The following is a 23,510-nucleotide window of genomic DNA, read 5'->3' as shown; positions in this document are numbered from 1 at the left end:
AGTAACAAAGAATATTCAAAACAACCAGAAAAAAAAAAAAAAAAAAAAACAACTAAAGAAACACTGCCTGCAAAAAACATACACCTGGAATGTCACACACAGACTTAAAGGGATGGGAAAAGATATTCTATGCAAATGTATACCAAAATGAAAGAGAAGTAGCTATATTTATATGAGATAAAATAGAGTCTAAGTCAGAAACTGTAGAAAAGAGACAAAGATCATTATATAATGATAAAAGGATGAATTCATCAAGACACTATAACAATTATAAATATATATGCCCCCAACGATGAAGCACCCAGACACATGAAGCAAATATTGATAGATCTAAAGGGGGAGATAGGCCTTAATATAATAATAGAAAGGGACTTCAACATTGCACTCTCATTATTCGAAAGGCCATCTGGACAGAAAATCAACAAAGAAACCCTAGATTTGAACTCCTCTATAGAACAAATGGACCTAACAGACATTTATAGAACATTTCATTCACTTCGGGCAGAATACACACTCCTCTCATCAGCACATAAAACATTCTCCAGGATAGACTATATGTAAGGCCAAAAGTCTCAACAAGTTTACAAAAATTAAATCATGTTAAGCAGTTTTTCTGGCCTCAAGGGAATAAAACTAAAAATCAATAACAAGAAGACCTTTAGAAACCACAAATACATGGAAATTAAACAACATGCTCCTGTATAGCCAATGTGCCATTTAAACTTTTTGAAACAAATAAAAATATAAATACAACATTCCTATGGGATATAGGAAACGCAGATAAGAGGGAAGTTTATAATACTAAATTTCTGTATCAAAAAAGTAGAAAACTTTTTAAAAACATCTTAATAATGTACCTCAAGGAATTAGAAAAGCAAGAACAAAACAAATCCAAAACTACTAGAAGGATAAAAATAATAAAGATAAGAGGAGAAACAAATAAAATTGAAATTAAATATATAATACAAAAGATCAACAAAATTAAAATTAGTTTTTTGAAAAGATAAGCAAAATTAAAATAGAGACTAAAAAATACTAAATAGGAAATGTAAAGTCAGTTTTGTTTTTAAAATCATTATTAACAATTTATTTTGTATCCCTCCATAAAGAATACATATACAAGCATACATAAGCAATATTTCCTTTCTTGTCTTCATTTTTTGTAAACAAATGATATTATACTGAATATGTTATTCTGTAACTTCCTTTCTTCACTCAATGAACGTTGCAATATAGCATCACAAAAATATATACCTAATTATCTTGAATACCTGCATGGTACTACATTACATGGACATTTCAAAATTGATTTTTACCAGAGTAAAGTTAATTTTTTGAAAAATTAAGCAATATTGACAAATCATTCTCTAGACTAAAAAACAAGACAAGAACCAAATAAATAAAATCAGAAACAAAAAAGACATTACAACTGATGACACAATAATACAAAGGATTTTTAGAGACTATTATGAACAACTATACATCAAAAATTGGAAAATCTAGAGAAAATTAATAAATTCCTGGACACATGCAATACATCAAAATTAAATAAGAAAGAACGAGACTCCTGAACAGATCAATAACAAGTAATGAGCTTAAAGCAGTAATGAAGTCTTCCAACAAAGACCACGACTGGATGGCTTCTCTGCTGCTGAATTCTACCATATATTTTTTAAAGAACTAATGCTAATTCTCAAATTATTCCAAAAAATTGGAAGGAAGAGAATTCTTTCAAACTCATTTTAAAATGTCACTTTTACCCTGATACCAAGGCCGGACAAGGACGCTATAAGGAAACAAAATTATAGGACTATATCTTTGATGAACATAGATGCAAAAATCCTCAAAAAAACACTCAAACCAAATCCAACAGCACAATGAAAAGAACATTTACCCTGATAAAATGTGGTTCATCCCAGGGTTTCAAGTATAGTTCATCATAAACAAATCTATAAATATGATATATGCCATTAACAGAATAAAGGACAAAAGCCATATGATTATTTCAATAGCTGCAGAAAAGGATTTGACATAATTCAACATTTTTATAATGAAAATTCTCAAAAAAATAAGTATAGAAGGGGTATACCTCAACCAAATGGACACTATACATGACAAACATCCAATTTATATAGCACTTCATGAGAAAAAGTTGAAACTTTTTCTAATATCTAGAAAAGAGAAGGATGCTAATTCTTGCCTCTTCTATTCAACATACCAGAAGTCCTGACCGGAAGTGTTAGGTAAGAGAAATTAAGAAAAGGCCTACAATTTGGAAAAAAGTGGTTAAATTGTCCCTATGGGCAGATGATATGATCTAATATGTAGAAAACCCCAGAGATGCCACCAAAAACTGTGAGAACTAATAAACAACTTGCAGGATACAAAAGCAACATACAAAAATCAGCAGCATTTTAAAACCATAACAGCAAACTATCTGAAAAAAATAAGGAAAACATCACATTTATAACATTTACAAAAAAAAAAAAAAAAAAAAAAAAAAAAACACCTAAGAATGGATTTAACAAAGGACATAAATGGTCTCTACAAGGAAAATTACAAATGTTGATAAGAGGTATTGAAAGGGATGCTAACAAATTGAAAGATATCACTGCTAATAAACAGGCAGAATTAATATTGTTAAAATAGCCATACTACCTAAAGCAATTTACAGATTCGATGCAATTCCTATCAAAAATACCAATGACATTTTTCTTCTTTTTTTTTTTTTTTTTTTTTTTTGATTTGGAGTCTCTTTCTGTCGCCCAGGCTGGAGTGCAGTAGCACAATCTCAGCTCACTGCAACCTCCACCTCCTGGATTCAAGTGATTCTCTTGTATCAGCCTCCCAAATAGCTGGGATTACAGGCACATGCCACCACACCTGGCTAATTTTTGTATTTTTAGTAGAGATGGGGTTTCACCATTTAGTCAGGCTGGTTTTGAACTTCTGACCTCAGGTGATTCACCCACCTCAGCTTCCCAAAGTGCTGGGATTACAGGTGTGAGCCACCACGCCACGCTCACCAATGACATTTTTCATAGTAATTGAAAAAACAATTCTAAAATTTATATGGAACCAAAAAAGAATCTGAATAGTCAAAGTTATTGTGAGCAAAAGAACAAAGCTGGGAGTATCAACTACTTGAATTACAAGGCTATACTAACCGAAACAGCACAGTACTGCTATAAAAACAACCACATAGACCAATGGAAGAGAATAGAGAACCAAAACATAAATATAGATTTACAGCCAACTGATTTTCATCAACGACTCCAAGAACATATACTGTGAAAAGAATATCCTCTTTAATAGATGGTGCTGGAAAAGTGAAGATCCCTATACAGAAGAATGAAACTAGATCCCTATCTCTCAGCATATACAAAAACCAACTCAAAATGGATTAAAGACTTAAACATAAGATCTAAAACGGTAAAAATTCTAGAAGAAAACATATGAGAAACACTCCAGGACATTAATATAGGCAAAGATCTTTTGGCTAAGACCTCAAAAGCACAGCAAACGAAAACAAAAAAGAGAAAAATGAGACTATATTAACCTAAAAGGCTTTTACTCAGCAAAGGAAACAATCAACAGAATATAGAAACAACCTATGGAAAGGAAGAAAATATTCACAAAGTACACATCTAATAAAGGATTGATATTAAAAATGTATAAGAAACATAAAAACTTAATACGAAGAGAACAAATAATCTGAATTAAAAATGGGCAAAGAGGCTGTGTAGAGTGACTCAAGTCTATAATTCCAGCTTTTTGGGCCAAGGAGGGAGGATCACTTGAGTCTAGATTTTCAAGACTAGTCAGGGCAAAAGAGTAAGATCTTATCTCTACAAAATTAAAAAATTAGCCAGGTGTGGTGGTGTGTGCCTGTAGTCCCAGCTACTCAGGAGGCTAAGGTGGGAGGATCACTTCAGCTCAGAGCAAGGCATCAGTGAGCCGTGCTTGCACCACTGCACCTCAGCCACAGCAAAACAAAAACAAAAACAAAAACAAACAAACAAAAAATACTGAAACCCTGTCTTAAAAATACAAAATGAACAAAGAAACAGAATAGACAATTATCAAAAGAAGATATACAAATGGCTGACAGATATATTAAAAAATCCTCAACACTTATCATCAAGAAAATGCAAATGAAAACTACAATGAGATATTACCTTACACCTGTTAGAATGGCTATTAACAGACAAAAGGTAACAAGTGCTGATGAACATGTGGATAAAGGGAACCCTTGCAAACTATTGGTAGGAATGTAAATTTGTGTAGCCATTATAGAAAACAGTATGGAGTTTCCTTAAAAAAACAAAAATAGAATCACCATATGATCAAGCAATTCAACTACTGGATATATATCCAAAAAGAGGAAGTCAGTTTGTCAAAGGGATAGCTGCACTCTCATGTTTATTACAGCATTATCCAAAATATTACTTTCAGTGGCAAAAAACACAATTATTTTTGCACCAACCTGACAGCTAAGATATGAAATCCATCTAAGTGTCCATCAACAGATAAATGAATAAAGAAAATATAGTATATATATACACTAGTCAGTGATTAAAAAAAAAAAGGAAATCTTGTCATTTGCAGCAACATGAATGAGCCTAGAGGACATTATGTTAAGTGAAATAAGCCAGGCACAGAAAAGAAATACTGCATGATCTCACTTATACGTGGAATCTAAACGAGTTGATCTAATAAAGTAGAGGGTAGATTGGTGGTTACTAGATGCTGTTGCAATGGTGGAGGTGTGGTGTATGGGAAGTGTTGGTCAAAAGATACAAAATTTCAGTTAGCGATGATGAATAATTTTAAGAGCTCTATTGTAACACATGGTGACTAGTTAATAACAATGTATTGTATTCTTGAAAAATTCTGATACTAGATTATAAGTGCTGTTACCACAAAAAATGGTAACTTTGTGAGGTAATTCATATGTTAATTAGCTAGATTTAGCAATTCCACAATGTATACATCTCAGAACACCATGTTGTACATAATAAATACCTACAACTTTATGTCAATTTAAAATAAAATTAAAATTGTTTTAAAAGCATTTGACAAAGTTCAACAATCTTTCATGACAAAAACACTCAACAAAGTAGGAATAAAAGGAAACTACCTTAACATAATAAAAATAAATTTTGAAAAGCCCACAGCTAAGGTCATAGTCAGTGGTGAAAGACTGAAACTTTTCCTCTAAGATCAGGAAGAAAGCAAGAATGTCCATTCTTATTACTGCTGTTCAACATAGTACTAAAAGTCCCAGCCAGAGCAATTGGGAAAAAATATAAAATAAAAAAGAAATAAAATAAAATGCATACAAATTGGAAAGAAAGAAGTAAAATTATCTCTGTTCACTGATGATCTTTTATGGAGAAAACTCTATAAAGATTCCACAAACAAAAAAAGTTAAAACTAACAAATGCTTTCAGCAAATTTGTAGCATACAAAATCAACTTATAAAAATCACTTGCATTTCTATGTATTAATAATGAATACATTGAAAATAAAATTAAGAAAATCCCATTTACTATAGCACCCAAAAGGATAAAATACATAAGAATAAGTTTAACCAAGGAGGTTTAAAACAGACACCAAAAACTACAAAATATTGCTTAAAGAAAATACACACAAATAGAAAGATATCTCATGCTCATAGATTGGAAGACTTAATATTGTTAAAATGTCCATATTACCCAAAGTGATCTACGAATTTAATGCAATTCCTATCAAAATTGCCATGGCATATTTTACAGACGTATTACAGACAAAAAATTCTGAAATTCATGTGGAATCTCAAGGGAACCCAAATAGCCAAAACAATCCTAAGAAAGGAAAGAAGATTGGAGGCATCACACTTCCTGATTTCAAAATTATTACAAAGCAACAGTAATCAAAACAGTATGTTATGGCCATAAGAAAGGCATATAAACCAATGAAACAGAACAGAGTCCAGAATAAACCCACATGTAAATGATCCAGTGGTCTTTGACAAGGGTGCCTAGAATATACAATGGAAAAAGGATAATCTCTGCAACAAATGGTATTGAAACAATAGGATAGTGACATGCAAATGAATGAAGTTGGACCCTTACCTTACAGCATATATAAAAATTAACTCAAAATGAATTAAAGACCTAAACATAAGACCTAACACTGTAAAACTCCCAAAAGATAACATAGGGTAAATGCTACAGGATATTGAATTTGGCAACGATTTCTTAGATATGACAGCAAAGCACAGACAAAAAAGCAAAATAGACAAACAGGACTATGTCACAATTTAAAACAACTTCTCATCAAAACAATAATCAACAGATAGAAAAGGAAAGATATGGAATAGGAGAAAATATTCACGAATTGTATTTCTGAAAAGGGGTTAATAACCAGAATATATAAACAACTTCTACAACTCAACAACCAAAAAACCAAATAACCTGATTTAAAAATTGGTAAATAACTTGAATAGACAATTCTCCAAATGGCCAACTAGAATATGAAAAGATCAATAATCGCAAGAGAAATGCACATTAAAACCACAGTGAAATACGCTCACCCGCGATTAGGATGGGTATTATCAAAAGAATGAAAAAAAAAAGGGTTTGTGAGGATGTGGAGAAATGGAACACCTTTGCAATTTGAGTAGGATTGTAAAACAATGCAGCCACTGTGGCAAGAAGTATGAAGGTTCCTCAAAAAATTAAAAATAATTTATAATACAGCAATCCCACATTTGGGTATATATCCAAAAGAAATCAATGCAGGATCTCAAAGAGATCTCTGCACACTTATGTTCATAGCAGCATTATTTACAATAGCTAAGAGGTAGAAGCAATCCAAATGTCCATTAAAAGATGACTGGATCAAGATAATGTGGTATATATACACATAAAATGAACTATTATGCCATTTTTAATAATTTCAACCTTTAGGTTCAGGGTGTGTATGTGCAGGTTTGTTACATGAGTATATTGTGTGATGCTGAGATTTGAGGTATGAATAATTCCATCACTCAGGTAGTGAGCATAGTACAAAATTGTTTTTTGACTCTTTCCCCCTCTCTCCTCTAATAGTTCCCAGTGTCTATTGTGGCCATCTTTATGTCCATGAGTACCCAATGTTTTGCTCCACTTATAAGTGAGAAAACCAAATGTAGTATTTGTTTTTCTGTTCCTGAGTTAATTCACTTAGGATAATGGCCTCCAGCTGCATCCATATTGATGCAAAGACATGATTTCATTCTTTTTAGTGGCTTCGTAGTGTTCAATGGTGTATTTGTGCCAATTTTTCTTTATCCAGTCCACCACTGATGCACATCTGGGCTAATTTTTTGTCTTTGCTACTACAAATTGTGCTTCAGGAACATATAAGTGCATGTGTCTTTTTGGTAGAATAATTTATATTCCTTTGGTATATACCCAGTAATGGGTTTTCTGTGTTCAATGGTTGTTCTGTTTTAAGTGCTTTGAAAAATCTCCAAACTGCTTTCCACAGTGGTTGAACTAATTTACCTTCCCACCAACAGTATATAAGCATTCCCTTTTCTCCACAACCTCACCAGCATCTGTTATTTTATGACTTTTTAATAATAGCCATACTGACTGGTGTGAGATGGTATCTCATTGTGGCTTTGATGTACATTTCTCTGATGATTAGTGATGTTGAGCATTTTACATGTTTGTTGGCCACATGTACATCTTCTTTTGAGAAGTGTCCATTCATGTCTTTTTTCCATTTTTTTAATGGGGTTATTTGGTTTTTTGCTTGCTCAATTGTTTAAGTTCTTTATATATTATCTGAAATGCCTTTGAGGCCTTTCCTCCATTGTCTTAACTACTTGACTCCTTTTTACTCATGCAAATTTTTGCTTGAATGCCTCCCATGAAAATGGGTTTTTCTACCACAGGGCCAGGCTGCAAATTTTTTACACTTTTACATTCTGTGTCCCTTTTAAGTATCAGTTCCAACTTCAGGTCATTTATTTGCTAACACATATAAGAACAGGCTTTTGGAAGCAGCCAGGCTATTTCTGGAATGCTTTGTTGCTTAGAAATTCCTTCCACCAGATAACCTAAATCATCACTATTAAGTTCAAAGTTCCACAGATCCCTAGGACAGAGGCAAAATGCAGCCAAGTTTTTGCTAAGCATAACAAAAGTAATCTTATTCTAGTTCCCAACAAGTTCCTCATTTCCATCTGAGACTTCATCAGCCTGGACTTCATCGTACATTTGATTATCAGCATTTTGGTTATGAACATTCAGCTAGTCCCTAGAAAGTTTCAAACTTTCCATCATCTATCTTCTTCTGAGTCCCCAAATTCTTCCAACCTCTGCCCGTTACCCAGTTCCAAAGTCACTTTCACATTTTCAGGTATATCTATAGCAATGCCCCACTTCTGAGTACCAATTTTCTGTATTAGTCTGTCCTCAGGTTGCTATAAAAATTCCTATAAAATTTTTCTGTATTAGTCTGTGTTCACATTGCTTCCTGAGATTGGGTAATTTATAAAGAAAATAGGTTTAATTGGCTCCCAATTATGCAGCCTGTACAGGAAGCATGATGCTGGCATTTGCTTGCCTTCTAGGGAGGCCTCAGGAAACTTACAATCATGGTGGAAGGGAAAATGGAGCAGACATTTCACATTTCACATGGCTGGAGCAGAAGGAAGAGAGAGTGAGGAGGGAGTTGCTGCATAGTTTTATAGAACCAGATCTCATGAGAACTCAGTATCATGAGAACAGCATCAAGGGGATGGTGCTAAACTATTCTGTGAAATCCACCCCCATGATCCAACCACCTCCCACCAGACCCCACTTCCAATATTGGAGCCTATAATTCAACATGAGATTTGGTGGGGACACAGATCTAAACCATATCATACGTTCATCAGGAATGTTGGCTTGAAATTTTCTTTTTTTGTTGTGTGTTTGCCAGATTTTGATATCAGAATGATACTGGTTTATAGAATGAGTTAGGGAGGAGTCCTTCTTCCTTGATTTTTGGGAATAGTAAGTAGGATTCATATCATCTCCTCTTTGTATGTTTGGTAGAATTGGGCTGTGAATCCATCTTGTCCAGGGCTTTATTTGGTTGGTATAATTTTTATTACTGATTTAATTTCATTACTCATTATTGACATGTTCAGGATTCTTGTTTCTTCCTGGTTTAGTCTTAGGAAGTTGTATGTTTCTAGGAATTTTCTATTTCTGTGGGATCAGTTGTAATACTACCTTTGACATTTCTGATTATGCCTATTTGGATCTTCTCTCTTTTTTTCTTTGTTAACATATCTAGCAGTCTATCAACCTTGTTTATCCTCTCAAAAACCAACTTTTGGTTTATTGATTCTGTGTGTAGATTTTTGGGTCTCAATTTCATTCAGTTCTCTGATTTTAGTTGTTTTTCTTCTGCTAGCTTTGTGGTTTGTCCTTTTTTCTATTTCTATTAGGTGTGATGTTAGATTCTTAATTTGAGATCTTTGTAAGTTTTTGAGGTAGGCATTTGGTGCAGTAAACTTTTAACACTTCCTTCACAGCATCCCAGAGATTTTGGTATGTTGGGTCTTTATTTTCATTTATTTCAAAGAATTTTTTAAATTTCTGCCTTAATTTCATTGCTTACCCAAAATTAACTCAGGAGCAAGTTGTTTAATTTCCATGCAATAGTGTGGTTTTGAGGGATCTTCTTGGTATTTATTTCTATTTTTATTCCATTGTGATTGGAGAGTATGGTTGGAATGATTTCTTTTTCTTTTTTTTTTTAAATTTATTGAGACTTGCTTTTGGCCAGCAAAAAGTGTTCTAATCTTGGAATATGTACCACATACAGATAAAAAGAATGTATACTCTGTGGTTGATGAGCGGAATATTCTATTAGATCTTTTAGGTCCAATTGGTCAAATGTCAAATTTAAGTCTAGAATTTACTTGCTAGTTTTCTGCCTTGATTATCTGTCCAATACTGTCAGTGAGGTGTTGAAGTCTCCTATTGAGTGGCAGTGTAAGTCTTTTGTAGATCTAGAAGTACTTGTTTTATTAATCTGGGTGCTCCAATGTTGGTTGTGTATATATGTAAGATAGTTGTCTTCTTGTTGAATTGAACCCTGCATCATTATGTAATCTCCTTCTTTGTCTTTTTTACTGTTGTTAAAGTATGTTCTATCTGATACAAGAATAGCAACCTCATCTCTTTTTTTTGTTTTTGGTTTCAGCGATAGATCTTTCTCCAACTTTACTTTGAGTCTATGAATGTTGTCAGTGAGATAGGTCTTTTAAAGACAGCAGACAGATGGGTCCTGGTTTTTAATCCAAATTGTCACTTTGAGCCTTTTAAGTAGAACATTTAGACCATTTACATTCAAGGTTTATGTTGATATTAAGGTTTGATCCTATTGCAAAGTTGTTAGGTGGTTGATTTATAGGATCTATGGGCTATTTACTTAAGTGCAACTTTGTGGTAGCAGGTATTATACTTTTGATTCCATGTTTGGAACTCCCTTAAAGATCTCTCATAATGCTGGTGCAGTGGTAACAAATTCCCTTAACATTTGCTTGCCTGGAAAAGATTTTATTTCTCCTTCACTGATGAAGCTTAGTTTGGCAAGACATAAAATTATTGCTTGAAACTTCTTTTCTTTAATAATGTTGAAAGTAGGCCTCTAATCTCCCCTGGCTTGTAATATTTCTGCTGAGAAATCTGCTGTTGGCCTGATGGGCTTCCCATTGTACATGATCTGACTTTTTTCTCTAGCTGCCTTTAAGATTTTTTCTTTAGCATTGACCTTGGATAGGCTAGTGACTATATACTTTTATGATGTTTATATTGCAAATATTACATCATTTTTAAAAAGACAGAAATCTGATCACACGCTACAACATGGATGAATCTCAAGGGTATTATGTTAAGCACAAAGTTTATGGCAGATGATAGATGAACCTGACAGTGATAACTTAAGCATACCCTGAGAATGCCCACATATGACAGATGTATACATGGGCACTGTGAATTCAGACTTTTGAGCATGACCAACCTGGAGATTAATTCCTTATCTGTAAGAAACATCTGAGGCCCTTGCCCATCCCATGAAACACAGGCTGTACAGGTGATCAAGGCCCTTTGTTTGGATTAAATGAAGATTGTCAGGTGGAGGTAGTTGAGGGAAGGGTGATAAGTGAAAATGCTATATAACCTGCATGCTTTCTGAAAGCTGTGGCAGTTCTGTCCAGCCCCCTCTCACTGGACCAACCCTGTTTGTAAGTTCCAAAAAGCCCTATGTCTCATTTCTTATTTTTTTAATTGCTGGTGACGGATTTTTAAAATGTTATACACACCAACACATCATTTGCAGTTGCTGGGCTAGGTGATCTCTGAGTTCCTTCCAGTTTACAATTTCTAGAATCAAAACTAAGAGTTGTGTGTCTCAGTAACTGGTCTCTTTGCCAGGTGACCCCGCTCTGGGTTTTAATCTTCCCTATGTGAGCTACTCACCTGGGTTAGTATCCACATTGGGGTGTCATAGAGCTGTATCATGGTTACAAGTCCTCAGCTCTATATGGGTTGAGGTTTTGCCCTGTGAACTAGATTGGAGGTCTTTGAACAGCTATTTCACACAGAGAACCCTGTTGTTTAAGTTGAATGTTACATGGACTTCTAAATATGTTTAACATATGAAAGCAGAATTGCTTTGATGTAAGTAGGGCTGGGGAAGAAGGAGTGAATGACTGTGTTCCATTTCCTACCTGATTAGCAGGTCTTTCTCTTCTGAGTAAAGCCTCTATCCAAGTTCAGAAGAAAAGCTTTAGGAACTGGAGGAAGGAAAGCAGGAGCCTGAACTTCTTTATCCCTTGCCCCAAACAGAGCAGCTGCTGCTCTTATCAGCTGCACTGAGTTTTCGCTTAAGCTTCTGTTTGAAAAAGGGGTTTAGCTGCTTTAAAAAATATATATTTAAAAAAAAAAAAAAAAAAAAAACCTGCCCTTAGAGCCCCTATGCTCGGGCCTGCTCCCACACTGTGAAGTGTACTTTCATTTTCAATAAATCCCTTCATTCCTTCCTTGCGTTTTATTTGTGCGTTTTGTCCAATTCTTTGTTCAAGATGCCAAGAACCTGGACACCCTTAACATATTTTGGCAAGCCAGCCTGGAGAGTCTTACGGCGGCTGTTTCCTATTCTTATAAACCTCATAGTATGCTTTGGAGGGGAAACCTGCAGGTGGCGACCACCTAAGGTCAGAGACATCTGGAACTCTAAGACTGGACACCACAGGAGGATGCTCCGTGGGTTCTGTGGACCTCACACTCAAAAGAAGAGGCTCTTGGCAGAGGTTCTGAGGCCTAGTATTAAACCCTCCTTAGAATTTTCTCTCACAGTTGCAATGCTGCTTGGTCCCAAATTTGTTTAAAATCTGAAGTTTACTGTCTAATGGGAAAGTGGGATGGCATTGCATGTATCCAGGCTTTTGTGTTCCTGTTGTAAGTAGGGAGCCTGGTTTATGTGTGATGCTCTCCTTTTGTACTGTTTGACCCCAGTGCTCCTGTAGTCTGGGGAGGTTTAGCCTTTAAAAATCAAATGGCCAGCCAGGCGGAGTGGCTCATGCTTGTAATCCCAGCACTTTGGGAGGCCGAGGCGGGCGGATCACGAGGTCAGGAGATCAAGACCATCCTGGCTAACACGGTGAAACCCCGTCTCTACTAAAAATACAAAAAAATTAGCCGGGGGTGGTGGCGGGCACCTGTAGTCCCAGCTACTCTGAGAGGCTGAGGCAGGAGAATGGCGTGAACCCGGGAGGCGGAACTTGTAGTGAGTCGAGATCACGCCACTGCACTCCAGCCTGGGCAACAAAGCGAAACTTCCGTCTCAAAAAACAAACAAACAAACAAAAAATCAAACGGCCATGGAGACTGCTTTACCCAAAATTTTGGTTCACAGCCTTCCTTGGATTATCTATTGGGGCAAAGTAAAACCAGCAAGCTTGTATTGCTATCTCATGGCTAAGGTTTCAAGCTGTGGGATCTTTGTTTATGTGTGTATACATGTCTAGATGTGTTTATTTGTATGCACACTTATTGTTATATGTTGTGTCTACCAAATTGGCTTGTAAGTAAAAGACCGCTTATAAATTAAGTAAATAAGTGTTAGCAATTTTCAAGTTCATGTGATTTAAAGTACAATTTTACTAAACAAGCTATCCTTAAAATTATTGGTGGAATAAAAATAGAAATGCCTTCAGAATTGTCAGCATACATTTTATCTGAATTTTATGTTTGTCTTTGCTAAATATTTTAAAATGTCAGTGTTAATTCAAGCTAGGAGCTGCTTAGGGCAAGTCTGCCTCCCATTCTATTCAGTCTCACTGAGATGAATTCATATCTGATTGCTTCCTTTGGAAAGGCTAATTGGAAACTCAAAAGAATGCAACAATTTGTCTCCAACCTGTGATCTGAAAGCCCCCAAGACTCCTCACCTTGGTGGTCCCGCCTTTCCAGACCAAACCAATGCTTGTTTTACATACGTTAGTTGATGTCTCATGTCTCCTTTGTTAAAAGTAATAAGTACAGTGAATGGGATAAATGTCTTAGGTAAACTTTTTGTGTAAATTAAAATCCTAAAGTTACTTTTAATGCTCATTTAATATCTGGGTCATTTCCAATTAAGAATTGTTGTAATATGAGGAAATATGTTTCTAAAACTGTGAATTGTTCTTACTGGTAAATGCCCACTATTATTCAGGATTTCTTGCTTTTTAGGGTTCCACTAAAGTTTTAGGTTACTAAGGGTATAATTTTAGTTAACACATAATTCTGTATACAAAATGTGCCAGAAAGGGTTATAAGTGAGAAAAAAAGAATAATTTTGTCTAATTCAGAAGTTATCTAAGAGTTAGTTCAAATTACAGATTTGAAAATGTTATTATGAAACAACGTGGTAAGAAATCATTAAGTAGGGGAGAAAGATGTGGAAAAAGTTTAAATAATAAAATATTCAAAAAAAAAACCAAACCTGACCTAGATGAGGGTATCAGATATACTCATTAATTTTTCAGATGACACAAATAGGGATTAAACAAACTGCACAAATTGAAATTATAAGCACCAGTGAATGTTGAATAAATAGATTAAAAAGATGGTGGAATTCTGAGGCTACCAAGCCAACCAAATAAAGTGTTACTGTTTAGAGTAGAACTCCAATTTTGAAGAGAACATAAATAGAAGTCAACTTGGTGTGTAAGGTCCCTTGGCCCTATTGCCTGCTTGCTGGCACTCCATAAGGAGCTACAATTCAGGCTGGACGTCAAAATCTACAGGAATGAAAAGCATCTCAGGCAGCGAGGTTAATTAGCGAGGTTAATTAAAGGTCTGTAACATAAAGCTTAAGAAAACAGCAAAGTAACCAAAATTTTTCCATCGTGATAAAAATACTATGAAGAGAGTCAACATTAAAGAAATAATAAAGACTGAAAAGGCAGCAAAGGGAAATACAAAAATTGAATTACGTCAAAATCTAAAACTTTTATATACCAAGGACACTATCAGTAGAGTGAGAAGATAACCCATGGAAAGGAAGAAAATATATATCTGAGGCTAGGATGGTGTGTCATGCCTGTAATCTCAGCAGTTTGGGAGGCCAGGGTCGGAAGATTACTTGAGGTCAGGAGTTCAAGGTTGCAGGGAGCTGTGATTACACAACTGGACTCCAAGCTTGGAAAACAGAGCAAGATCCTGTCTCAAAAATAAAATAAAATATATATACACACTATATATATAATACACTATATATATATAATACAATATATACACACACTATATATATTATATTGTAATCCCAGCACTTTGGGAGGCCGAGGCGGGCGGATCACGAGGTCTGGAGATCAAGACCATCCTGGCTAACACGGTGAAACCTGTCTCTACTAAAAACACAAAAAATTAGCCGGGGGTAGTGGTGGGCACCTGTAGTCCCAGCTACTCTGAGAGGCTGAGGCAGGAGAATGGCGTGAGCCACTATATTTATAGTGTGTATATATACACTATATATAATATATATACACAGTATATATACACACTATATATAATATATATATAGTGTGTGTGTGTATATATACATATAGCAGACATGCCCTGCTCCAGAATAGGATGTATTTATCGTATTTGTGTCTCTTTCATCTGTGTTTAGGTGAAAATAATAATCCATTCATATGTTAATCTAGTCTTTTGTACCATTTTTAATCAGTTTTTTTTCATATAGCATTACAGAATGATAACTTCAGGCAAGTCTTTAAGACTAAGCTAGAGCTGACTAGCAGATAACCAGTGATTAAAGTCAGGAGTCACTATTGAGATCAGAGTTTATTATTTGGACATTAGAAATGTTTGTCATTAGGCGGAGCTTGCAGTGAGCTGAGATCCGGCCACTGCACTCCAGCCTGGGCTACAGAGCGAGACTCCGTCTCAAAAAAAAAAAAAAAAAAAGAAATGTTTGTCATTAAAATGAAAAGTAGGGTTAGTCAGTTAATGAATCTGGCACAACAACATCTGGGAGGAAGGGAGGACAAAATACTGAATAAGTTCAGAAACCAAGGAGACATTATGAGCCAACAAGGTCAATGCCTACATGTTCCCTTTTCTCTCTGCAAGATTTGAACTTCCTATAAATCCAATCATTTAAGATGGCAGCCTGCTCCAGCTCTGGAAAGCTTGAATGCCTGTGAAATGCCAACATAAATGAAAATTTAATAGCTTTCCACCTGCAGCACCTGTGCAGATAAATTGTACCAGGCTTCAAACAAGTTGAAAAGCCTCAATATGTTATATATGGAGCAGCTGGTCCAGTCAATGTTCATTTGCTGAATGGTTTCTGTAATCCCAGCTTGAGCTGGAAAGGAATCTCTAGAAAAGTAGTTAACTCAGAGTGTCCATGCAAGAAGCATCTGTCATCTAAACCACTTTGTGGGAGATGCCTGCCTTCTCAGCTGTGGCAAATGATGAGAAAGACTGCCATCAGAAAGAGCAACAATGTTCGTCAACACATGCTTTCCAAAGTGACACAGCAAGTCTCCTTTGCCACTAGCTCAGGTTGTTAACTCCTGGCCCCAAATCAGAGTCATTTACCAAACACCCTCCTTGGAATAAAATGAACACTTGGTTATTCATGATACTTTTTGGCCCTGTCCCATCAAAAGGCACTTTAATAACCTGTTTATCTACTAAGAATATATATTCTGTCATTGTTTGTACTCTGCCAAGTTTGTAAGTATTCCTGTCAAAAAGAATGAAGAAAGAAAGTCATGTTTGGGAGCAGAACATTAGAAGCCTTGCAACAACCCAACAAACTGCATTACACTGTCTTACTCCCAGAATTATCCCACTGGGTACAAATACATATTATAGGGATAGTATATTTTTCATATAAAATGTTTCCTTTGGAAAATAAATTGTTCTATTAGAAAGATACATGCATGCCTGTGTTCATTGCAGCACTATTCACAATAGCAAAGACATGGAAACAGCCCAAATGCCCATCAATGATAGGCTGGATAAGGAAAATGTGGTACATATATACCATAGAATACTATGCAGCCATAAAAAGGAACAAGATCATGTCCTTTGCAGGGGCATGGATGGAGCTGGAAGCCATTATCCTCAGCAAACTAACACAGGTACAGAAAACCAAACACCACATGTTCACACTTATAAGTGGGAGCTGAACAGCGAGAATACATGGACACAGGGATGGGAACAACACACACTGAGGCCTGTTGGGAGGGTGGGGGAAGGGAGAGCATCAGGATAAATAGCTAATGCATGCAGGGCTAGGTGATGGGTTAACAGGTGCAGCAAACCACCATGGCACACATTTACTTATGTAACAAGCCTGCATATCCTGCACATGTATTCTGGAACTTAACATTTTTAAAAATGTAACCTCTGTTTGTATGCAATGGCCTAAACCTGCCCTATCTTCTCATGTGATTATTAGTTACTAATGTTCTTTAATTGAACTGGTTTATGAGATCTGTTCCTTTGTTGATTTATATCCACTATCACTGACCCTAATCAGTGATATCAAGGATCTTCAGTAAAAGGAAAAGAATGATTGCATATATATAAACATATGTTTATACGTACCTTCCAAAACTAATAAAATCACATGCTGGAAAATCAATAAAGGTAAGAGACCCTTTTATGCTCCATGTCCACCTGTTTTCACATTGTCTCAATTCTACTATTGACTTTGTCTTCCATTTCTAGATCCTTTTCCATCCTTTCAACTTATCTTTTGAGTGAGCAAACTAAATGGCTTTAATGAATACTCACCCCATGCCTTCCTCCACTACTGAAACCTTGTCATGCATTTCCAACGTGAGCACCTTGCCTGAGCCACCCCTTAAATCCCCATGATAGGGAGAGGGGGTGGCTCAGAATTTTCCATGAGAATGAGATTAGATGCAAATAACCACCCAAACCTTCAGTCTAGACTAGATTGTTCTAAATTTTACTTTGAGGAAAAGGATTTCTTTAAATGATGGTCATGTAAAATGATCATCTACTGGGAATGTGCTTTAGCATTTAGCATTTCTTCAGGAAAAGCAAATGACACTTGGTTTTTTACAAACCCTTTATAATCTATCTGATGGCTCAAAATCTATTAAGAAGATTATTATGGATGATTTTATAGCCAAATACAGTGGCTTACAATTTCTACCAGTACTGGTTCTGTCTTCAAAGCCTAATGATTATTTCTACACATAGCTTTACATTTCAATTATTTATCATTCCCAAGCCATCAGACATGGATTAGGAACAAAGTCAAAGTAACAGGAAATTATATCTTAGTATTATTTTTAAACAATTAATTGTTCCCAATTCAGTGAAATGAATTTTGTTTTACACCAAATTACAATAATTCAGCTCTAATCTGTAACTTCAGTGCTAGGCTCTACTTACTGGAAGTTTAGTTCATTCGATTCCTAGACTTCAGCACAGAAGACCTCAGCTCCACTTCTCATTTCTGCCACTGAGTTCCTGAGTAATCATGACTGGGTCAAATGAAATTCCTTTGACCTTTTTTTTTTTTTTTTTTTTTTTAGAGGGAGAGGTTTGTTTTTTCTTTCTTCATTTGTAAAATGGCAATAATCCAAATTCAATTTGCAAACAGCCCCCCAAAGTCAGAGACCTCAGTTTAGGATTTATTTTCAAGCTGTTTCTAGAAGCTCTAAAATTCTGCATAGTTGAGCATGTTGCGTACAAATAATTTCACCCAAATTTTTTATTTTAATATATTTTAACACTTTGGAAGTATACTAGAAATTACTAACTCACATGTATTATAGACATGATTTTAACACATTTTGGTGAACATCCTTTCAAGGTATTGCCTTATTAAACCATTCTTGTGTGCAAATCTCAGTATAAAGCTTCTATAGGCCAGGCATGGTGGCTCACGCCTGTAATTCCAACACTTTGGGAGGCTGAAGAGGGCAGATTGCTTGAGCTCAGGAGTTCAAGACCTGCCTGACCAACATGGTGAAACCCCGTCTCTACTAAAAATACAAAAATTAGCCAGGCGTGGTAGCGGGCGCCTGTAGTCCCAGCTACTCAGGAGGCTGGTACACAAGAATCGCTTGAACCCAAGAGGCAGAGGTAGTAGTGAGCCTAGATCATGCCACTGTACTCTAGCCTGGATGACAGGATGAAAATCCATCTCAAAAAAAAAAAAAAAAAAAAAAAAAAAAAAAAAAAAAAAAAAGCTTCTATAAAAATCTGTGTGTATAAATGACCATCTGTTAAGCATTTCTTAGTGAAAATATATATTAGCCCTGGTCTTTTTCTTTTTTAAAGTCAGTGCCTGATTTACTCTCATTCTTCAGATGTATAAGCAAGTCCCCCCATATGTGGATGGCTTTATTGAGGCCTATCTGCTAAGCCATCCCATAGTGAGCATGCACAACACCTGGTCATTATTACATAATCTGTGGCAGTGTAGCAAGAGGATGCTAGTGGTGAAGTGAAAAAAAAAACTCTGCGACTAAGTTACTACAGGGTTGGTTAATGGGATTTTGCAATCATGTTATGAAATCATCCTGGAGTTTCAGGGTGACAAATTTGAATTATAAAGGGTTAGAAGAGGACTTAATCTGGGTTTCTTGCAACCAGATAGAATTTTGTATAGGGAGAACCAAGGAGAATAGAGAATCCATGATCCTTGAATATCCCTCAGCCTGATATCTCTTGGTATAATTTGCTAAGTGCACATCCTTTGAGCTTATCACAGTAAACTGTATCTTCTATAAGATTTATATAACTCATTTTTCCCATATCAGTAACCCAGTCATGCAATAACATGACCCTCCCACATTTACGCCAGGTAAGATTCAGACTAATCTGCTTGGAACATAGTCTTGTCATGTAATAGTCGATTTTCCAATAAGAATTTAATTTCTAGCAGGTCATGTCTTCATTTTGTTGAATTATAAATTTTAGTACTTACCTGTCTGACTTTGATGTTTATGAGAAATACAAGCAGCAGTTAGATATTGTTGGTGATTAAATTTTGAAATGAAAATGTCTTACCGTCTCTGTCATGTTTCTGGATAAATAATGAGTGCAGTGAGAGTATACCGCAGGCTGTTACCATTTTCAGCTACCTGTCTGTTGAATCAGTGTTTTCATATATAATTATGTTGTGGAATTCTACAGAATATTATATCTGAAAAAATTATTCAATTGCTGGGAAAATAAGAGTTTGACAACTGCTCTTTTGAAGATACAACCACTGATATCATTTGCAAACCATCCTGATAGGCAAACACAAAACACTGAATGTATGGTCCCAGGTGTATTTGGAAGGCAGAACCATCCTATGAGTAGGCATCACTAGTGAGAGACTTCTTACCTCTTGCCAACCTGACACACAGAGGGAACAGTTCCCCAAAATCAAATGTGCAGTCAATGCATGAAACTAGAAAAGTAAACCTGGGAAGACATGAAATTTGGACTTTGCCTACCTCAGAAAGAATGAAAAATAGGTGTCATGATGATAAAATGTTATCAACATTTACTATAAATGTGGGGTGCTTCTGACCTTGCTTTTATATTTATGATAAAGAAGCAGTTGTAAGATATTAAGCTGTGATTATATATGGTTTCCAGGTGAGCCCTTAACCTTCCTGTCCCCTTCAGTCCCTTCCTATTGGTCTCTATTCATTTGCTTTCTAGAGATGGGCTCCAAATTCAAAATCAAGCTACTCCTATTAAGTTATGCAGGTATAGCCTTCTAATTAAAGTTGTATTGAGAAGATAATCTGCTTTTTACTAAGAAAGAACTTATACGTTGCTTCCATTTTCACTCCTTTTATTCCTCAAATAAGAGAACAAAGTGAGAAAGGTAGAGAGTTGCACTTTTTACTTTGCCTTTTAAATAATAAAGTAGTAAAAGAATATGAACTGACAGCCAATTGCCCTCTCATATCCATTCTTCTCAACTTGGTTAATAGCTATCAATTTAATCTAGTATTCCTATGTCACCAATCACTACTGTTTGCAGACAATTGAATTCAGCAAGATTCCATGACTGTACATGACACTGGAATTAAATGACATTGGAACTGTTTATCTTAGATTATTTACCCCTTAGCATTTCACATAAGTGATACCTACTGTGTTAGTCCGTTTTCACACTGCTGTAAAGAACTGCCCAAGACTGGTAATTTATAAAGGAAGGAGGTTTAATTGACTCACAGTTCCATGTGGCTGGGGAGGCCTCAGGAAACTTACACCATCTTGGTGGGGGAAAGGGGAAGCAAGGCACATCTTCTCACGGTGGCAGGACACAGAAGGAGCAGGGGAAATGGCCACTTTTAAAACCATCAGATCTCATGAGAACTCACTATCATAGGACAGCATGGGGGAAACTATCCCTAGGATCCCACCACTTCCCACCAGATCTCTCCCTTGACATGTGAGGATTATAATTTTGAGATGAGATCTGGGTGGGGACACAGAGCCAAACCATATCCCTACTCTTACATGCCTAAAGTGAACGCATTTAATTATAAAATTAATAGAGTCATTATGCTTTTTATACCACTTTTACACTGTATAATTATTTTAAAAATACTGTAAGTAAGTAATGTGTATAGGGAAATGTAAGTTAACCATAAAGATAACTTTAGCAAGATCACCAGTGCTTGCTTTGAGCCAACCATTCAGCTGATGAAATGTGACCCTTGCCATGGTAAATTCATGGCTTGCTGTCTGTTGTACTATGGTGACATGGTTCCCAAAGACGTCATTGCTGCCATTGCCACCATCAAGACCAAGTGTACTATCCAGTTGGTGGAATTTTGCCCCACTGGCTTCAGGGTTGGTATTAACTACCAGCCTCCCACTGTGGTGCCTAGTGGGGACCTAGCCAAAGTACAGAAAGTTGTGTGCATGTTGAACAACACCACAGTTGTCGCTGAGGCCTAGGCTCACCTGGACCACAAGTTTGACCTGATGTATGCAAAGCATGCCTTTGTTCACTGGTACGTGGGTGAGGGGATGGAGGAAGAAGAGTTTTCTGAAGCCCGTGAGGACATGGCTGCCCTTGAAAAGGATTATGAGAAGGTTGGAACAGATAGTGCTGAGGGAGAGGATGAGGGTGAAGAGTATTAACCTGTATGCTATACTTTTATACTCCATTGTCTTAGGACTGTCTCATTTTTGTTCTGTGAAAATGTCCATTATGCCCCTAAATTATCAATAAAAGTAATAATTGCATTTTAACTGTCAAAAAAAAACCTCACTAAGCATGTTACTCTTAGTGAAATCAATGCATGGTCTAGCCTCATATAAGAAACAGAAAAACAAAAAACAATCTATTAAAAGATTATTTAATAGATATTAATAGATGAATAGAAAGCAACTTGACAACTTTGTTTCCTCAAGAAAATGTCTTCATATGGTTTCTCCCAGACTCAAACTCAGTAATAAACATCTTAGTTCAAGTAGTTAAATGTGAGAAATGGGGTAGGGGACATCCAACAGGGGAGTAAGATGGTGAGAAAGAGAAGAGAAAAAAAAAGCATTAAAGGGTCTGTTATTAACTGGGTAATATTATAGGCAACTGGAGTTAATCCACAGAGAAACTCTGGGAATCAGAAAATTCCACTTGAAGGAGAAGGGAGCTAGGGCATTTGTGTACCCCTCCCATCAGTCCCTGGTTAAGAGCTGTTCCTGGAGAGTTCTTAGCTCCCATCCCTTCCTCCCTGCTGTCTACACAGACAGAGCAGGCATCAATAGCTTATGGAAGCTCTTGGGCCGGAAGATGGCAGATACCATCTGCCAGGTGGAAGTCTGCCAGAGTGCACCGAAGAGGTAAGATCTAAGAGATACTGGAGGGGCACTGAAAGCGTTGCCAATAGAAGACAAATGCCAAGTGCAAATTCAGAGGGGTTCACAAGTCATCTAAGCAATTGAGCAAAGATAGTAAGTCTCTTTTGACAAAAGCCTAAGATGAATTACTCTCTATGATTTTAATAATAATTGCTGGTTACCATTTATTACGCAGCTCCTATGTGCCAGGTATTTCTTTGAGCAACCAATATCCATGATCTCATTTAAAGTTCACAGCAACCCTATTATGATCATCACCAATTTACAGATGGGGAAGTTAGGGTTAGAGGGATTAAGAAATTTCCTGAAGTAACAAACCAGAGTAAGTTCTCTTTCTGCCTCCCATTGCTTTCTTAGGTCCTTAGATTGAGAGAAATCTTTTCCTTAGAATGAGTATACACTAAGCTCTAGAAATTGTATCTAAAGAATATGACCATCCACAACCTTCAGAGAAAGACCTGTGTCTTCATATCTTTGAAACGACAGCCTGTGTACCAAAAATGAAGAAATTTCCCACCTGGTGGCCCTGCCAAATGGGCCAAATTTCTCATAAAACCTTTTATGAGAAGCTCTCATTTCATGCTCTGTACCTGCCTCTTTCAAGTTAGCACTTTTCTTTCTCTGTTTCTTTTTCTTCTTTTTTTTTTTTTTTTTTTTTGAGATAGAGTCTCACTCTGTCACCCAGGCTGGAGTGCACTGGTGTGATCTCAGCTCACTACAACCTCCACCTCCCGAGTTCAAGTGATTCTCCTGCCTCAGCCTCCCAAGTAGCTGGGATAACAGGCTTGTGCCACTGCGCCCAGCTAATTTTTATTGTATTGTTAGTAGAGATGGGGTTTCACCATGTTGGCCAGGCTGGTCTTGAACTCCCAACCTCAAGTGATCTGCCCACGTCAGCCTCCCAAAGTGTTGGAATTACAGGCGTAAGCCACCACACCCAGCCAAGTTTAACATTTTTAAAGAGCTGCAAGCTCCATTAATTACAAGACCATCTCTACATCTGTTTCCTTTCCCATCTGACTTCCATTCACACTGCCTAGTCATTGATGGGGAAGTTTATTTTTTGTAGCATCCTTCCAATCTGACTTTTCTTTTACCTCTTCACATTCTGGCAATTTT

General features: G+C 36.3%; 1 protein-coding gene across 1 annotated transcript; it reads left to right on the top strand.

Moving 5' to 3' along the window:
• Nucleotides 1-10,448: 10,448 nt before the first annotated feature.
• Nucleotides 10,449-23,196, top strand: LOC144341288 (tubulin alpha chain-like). The gene is given in 3 exon segments (XM_078004365.1): nt 10,449-10,485; nt 12,116-12,205; nt 21,166-23,196. Coding segments are annotated over 3 exon segments (633 nt in total). The 3' UTR covers nt 21,672-23,196.
• The last annotated feature ends 314 nt before the right edge of the window (nt 23,197-23,510 follow it).

Source organism: Macaca mulatta, chromosome 6 (genome assembly GCF_049350105.2).
Source record: "Macaca mulatta isolate MMU2019108-1 chromosome 6, T2T-MMU8v2.0, whole genome shotgun sequence".
In the NCBI taxonomy this organism is placed as follows: Eukaryota; Metazoa; Chordata; class Mammalia; order Primates; family Cercopithecidae; genus Macaca; species Macaca mulatta.
Note: the sequence above shows the minus strand (reverse complement) of the source record. Positions and strands in the feature narration are given on the sequence as shown.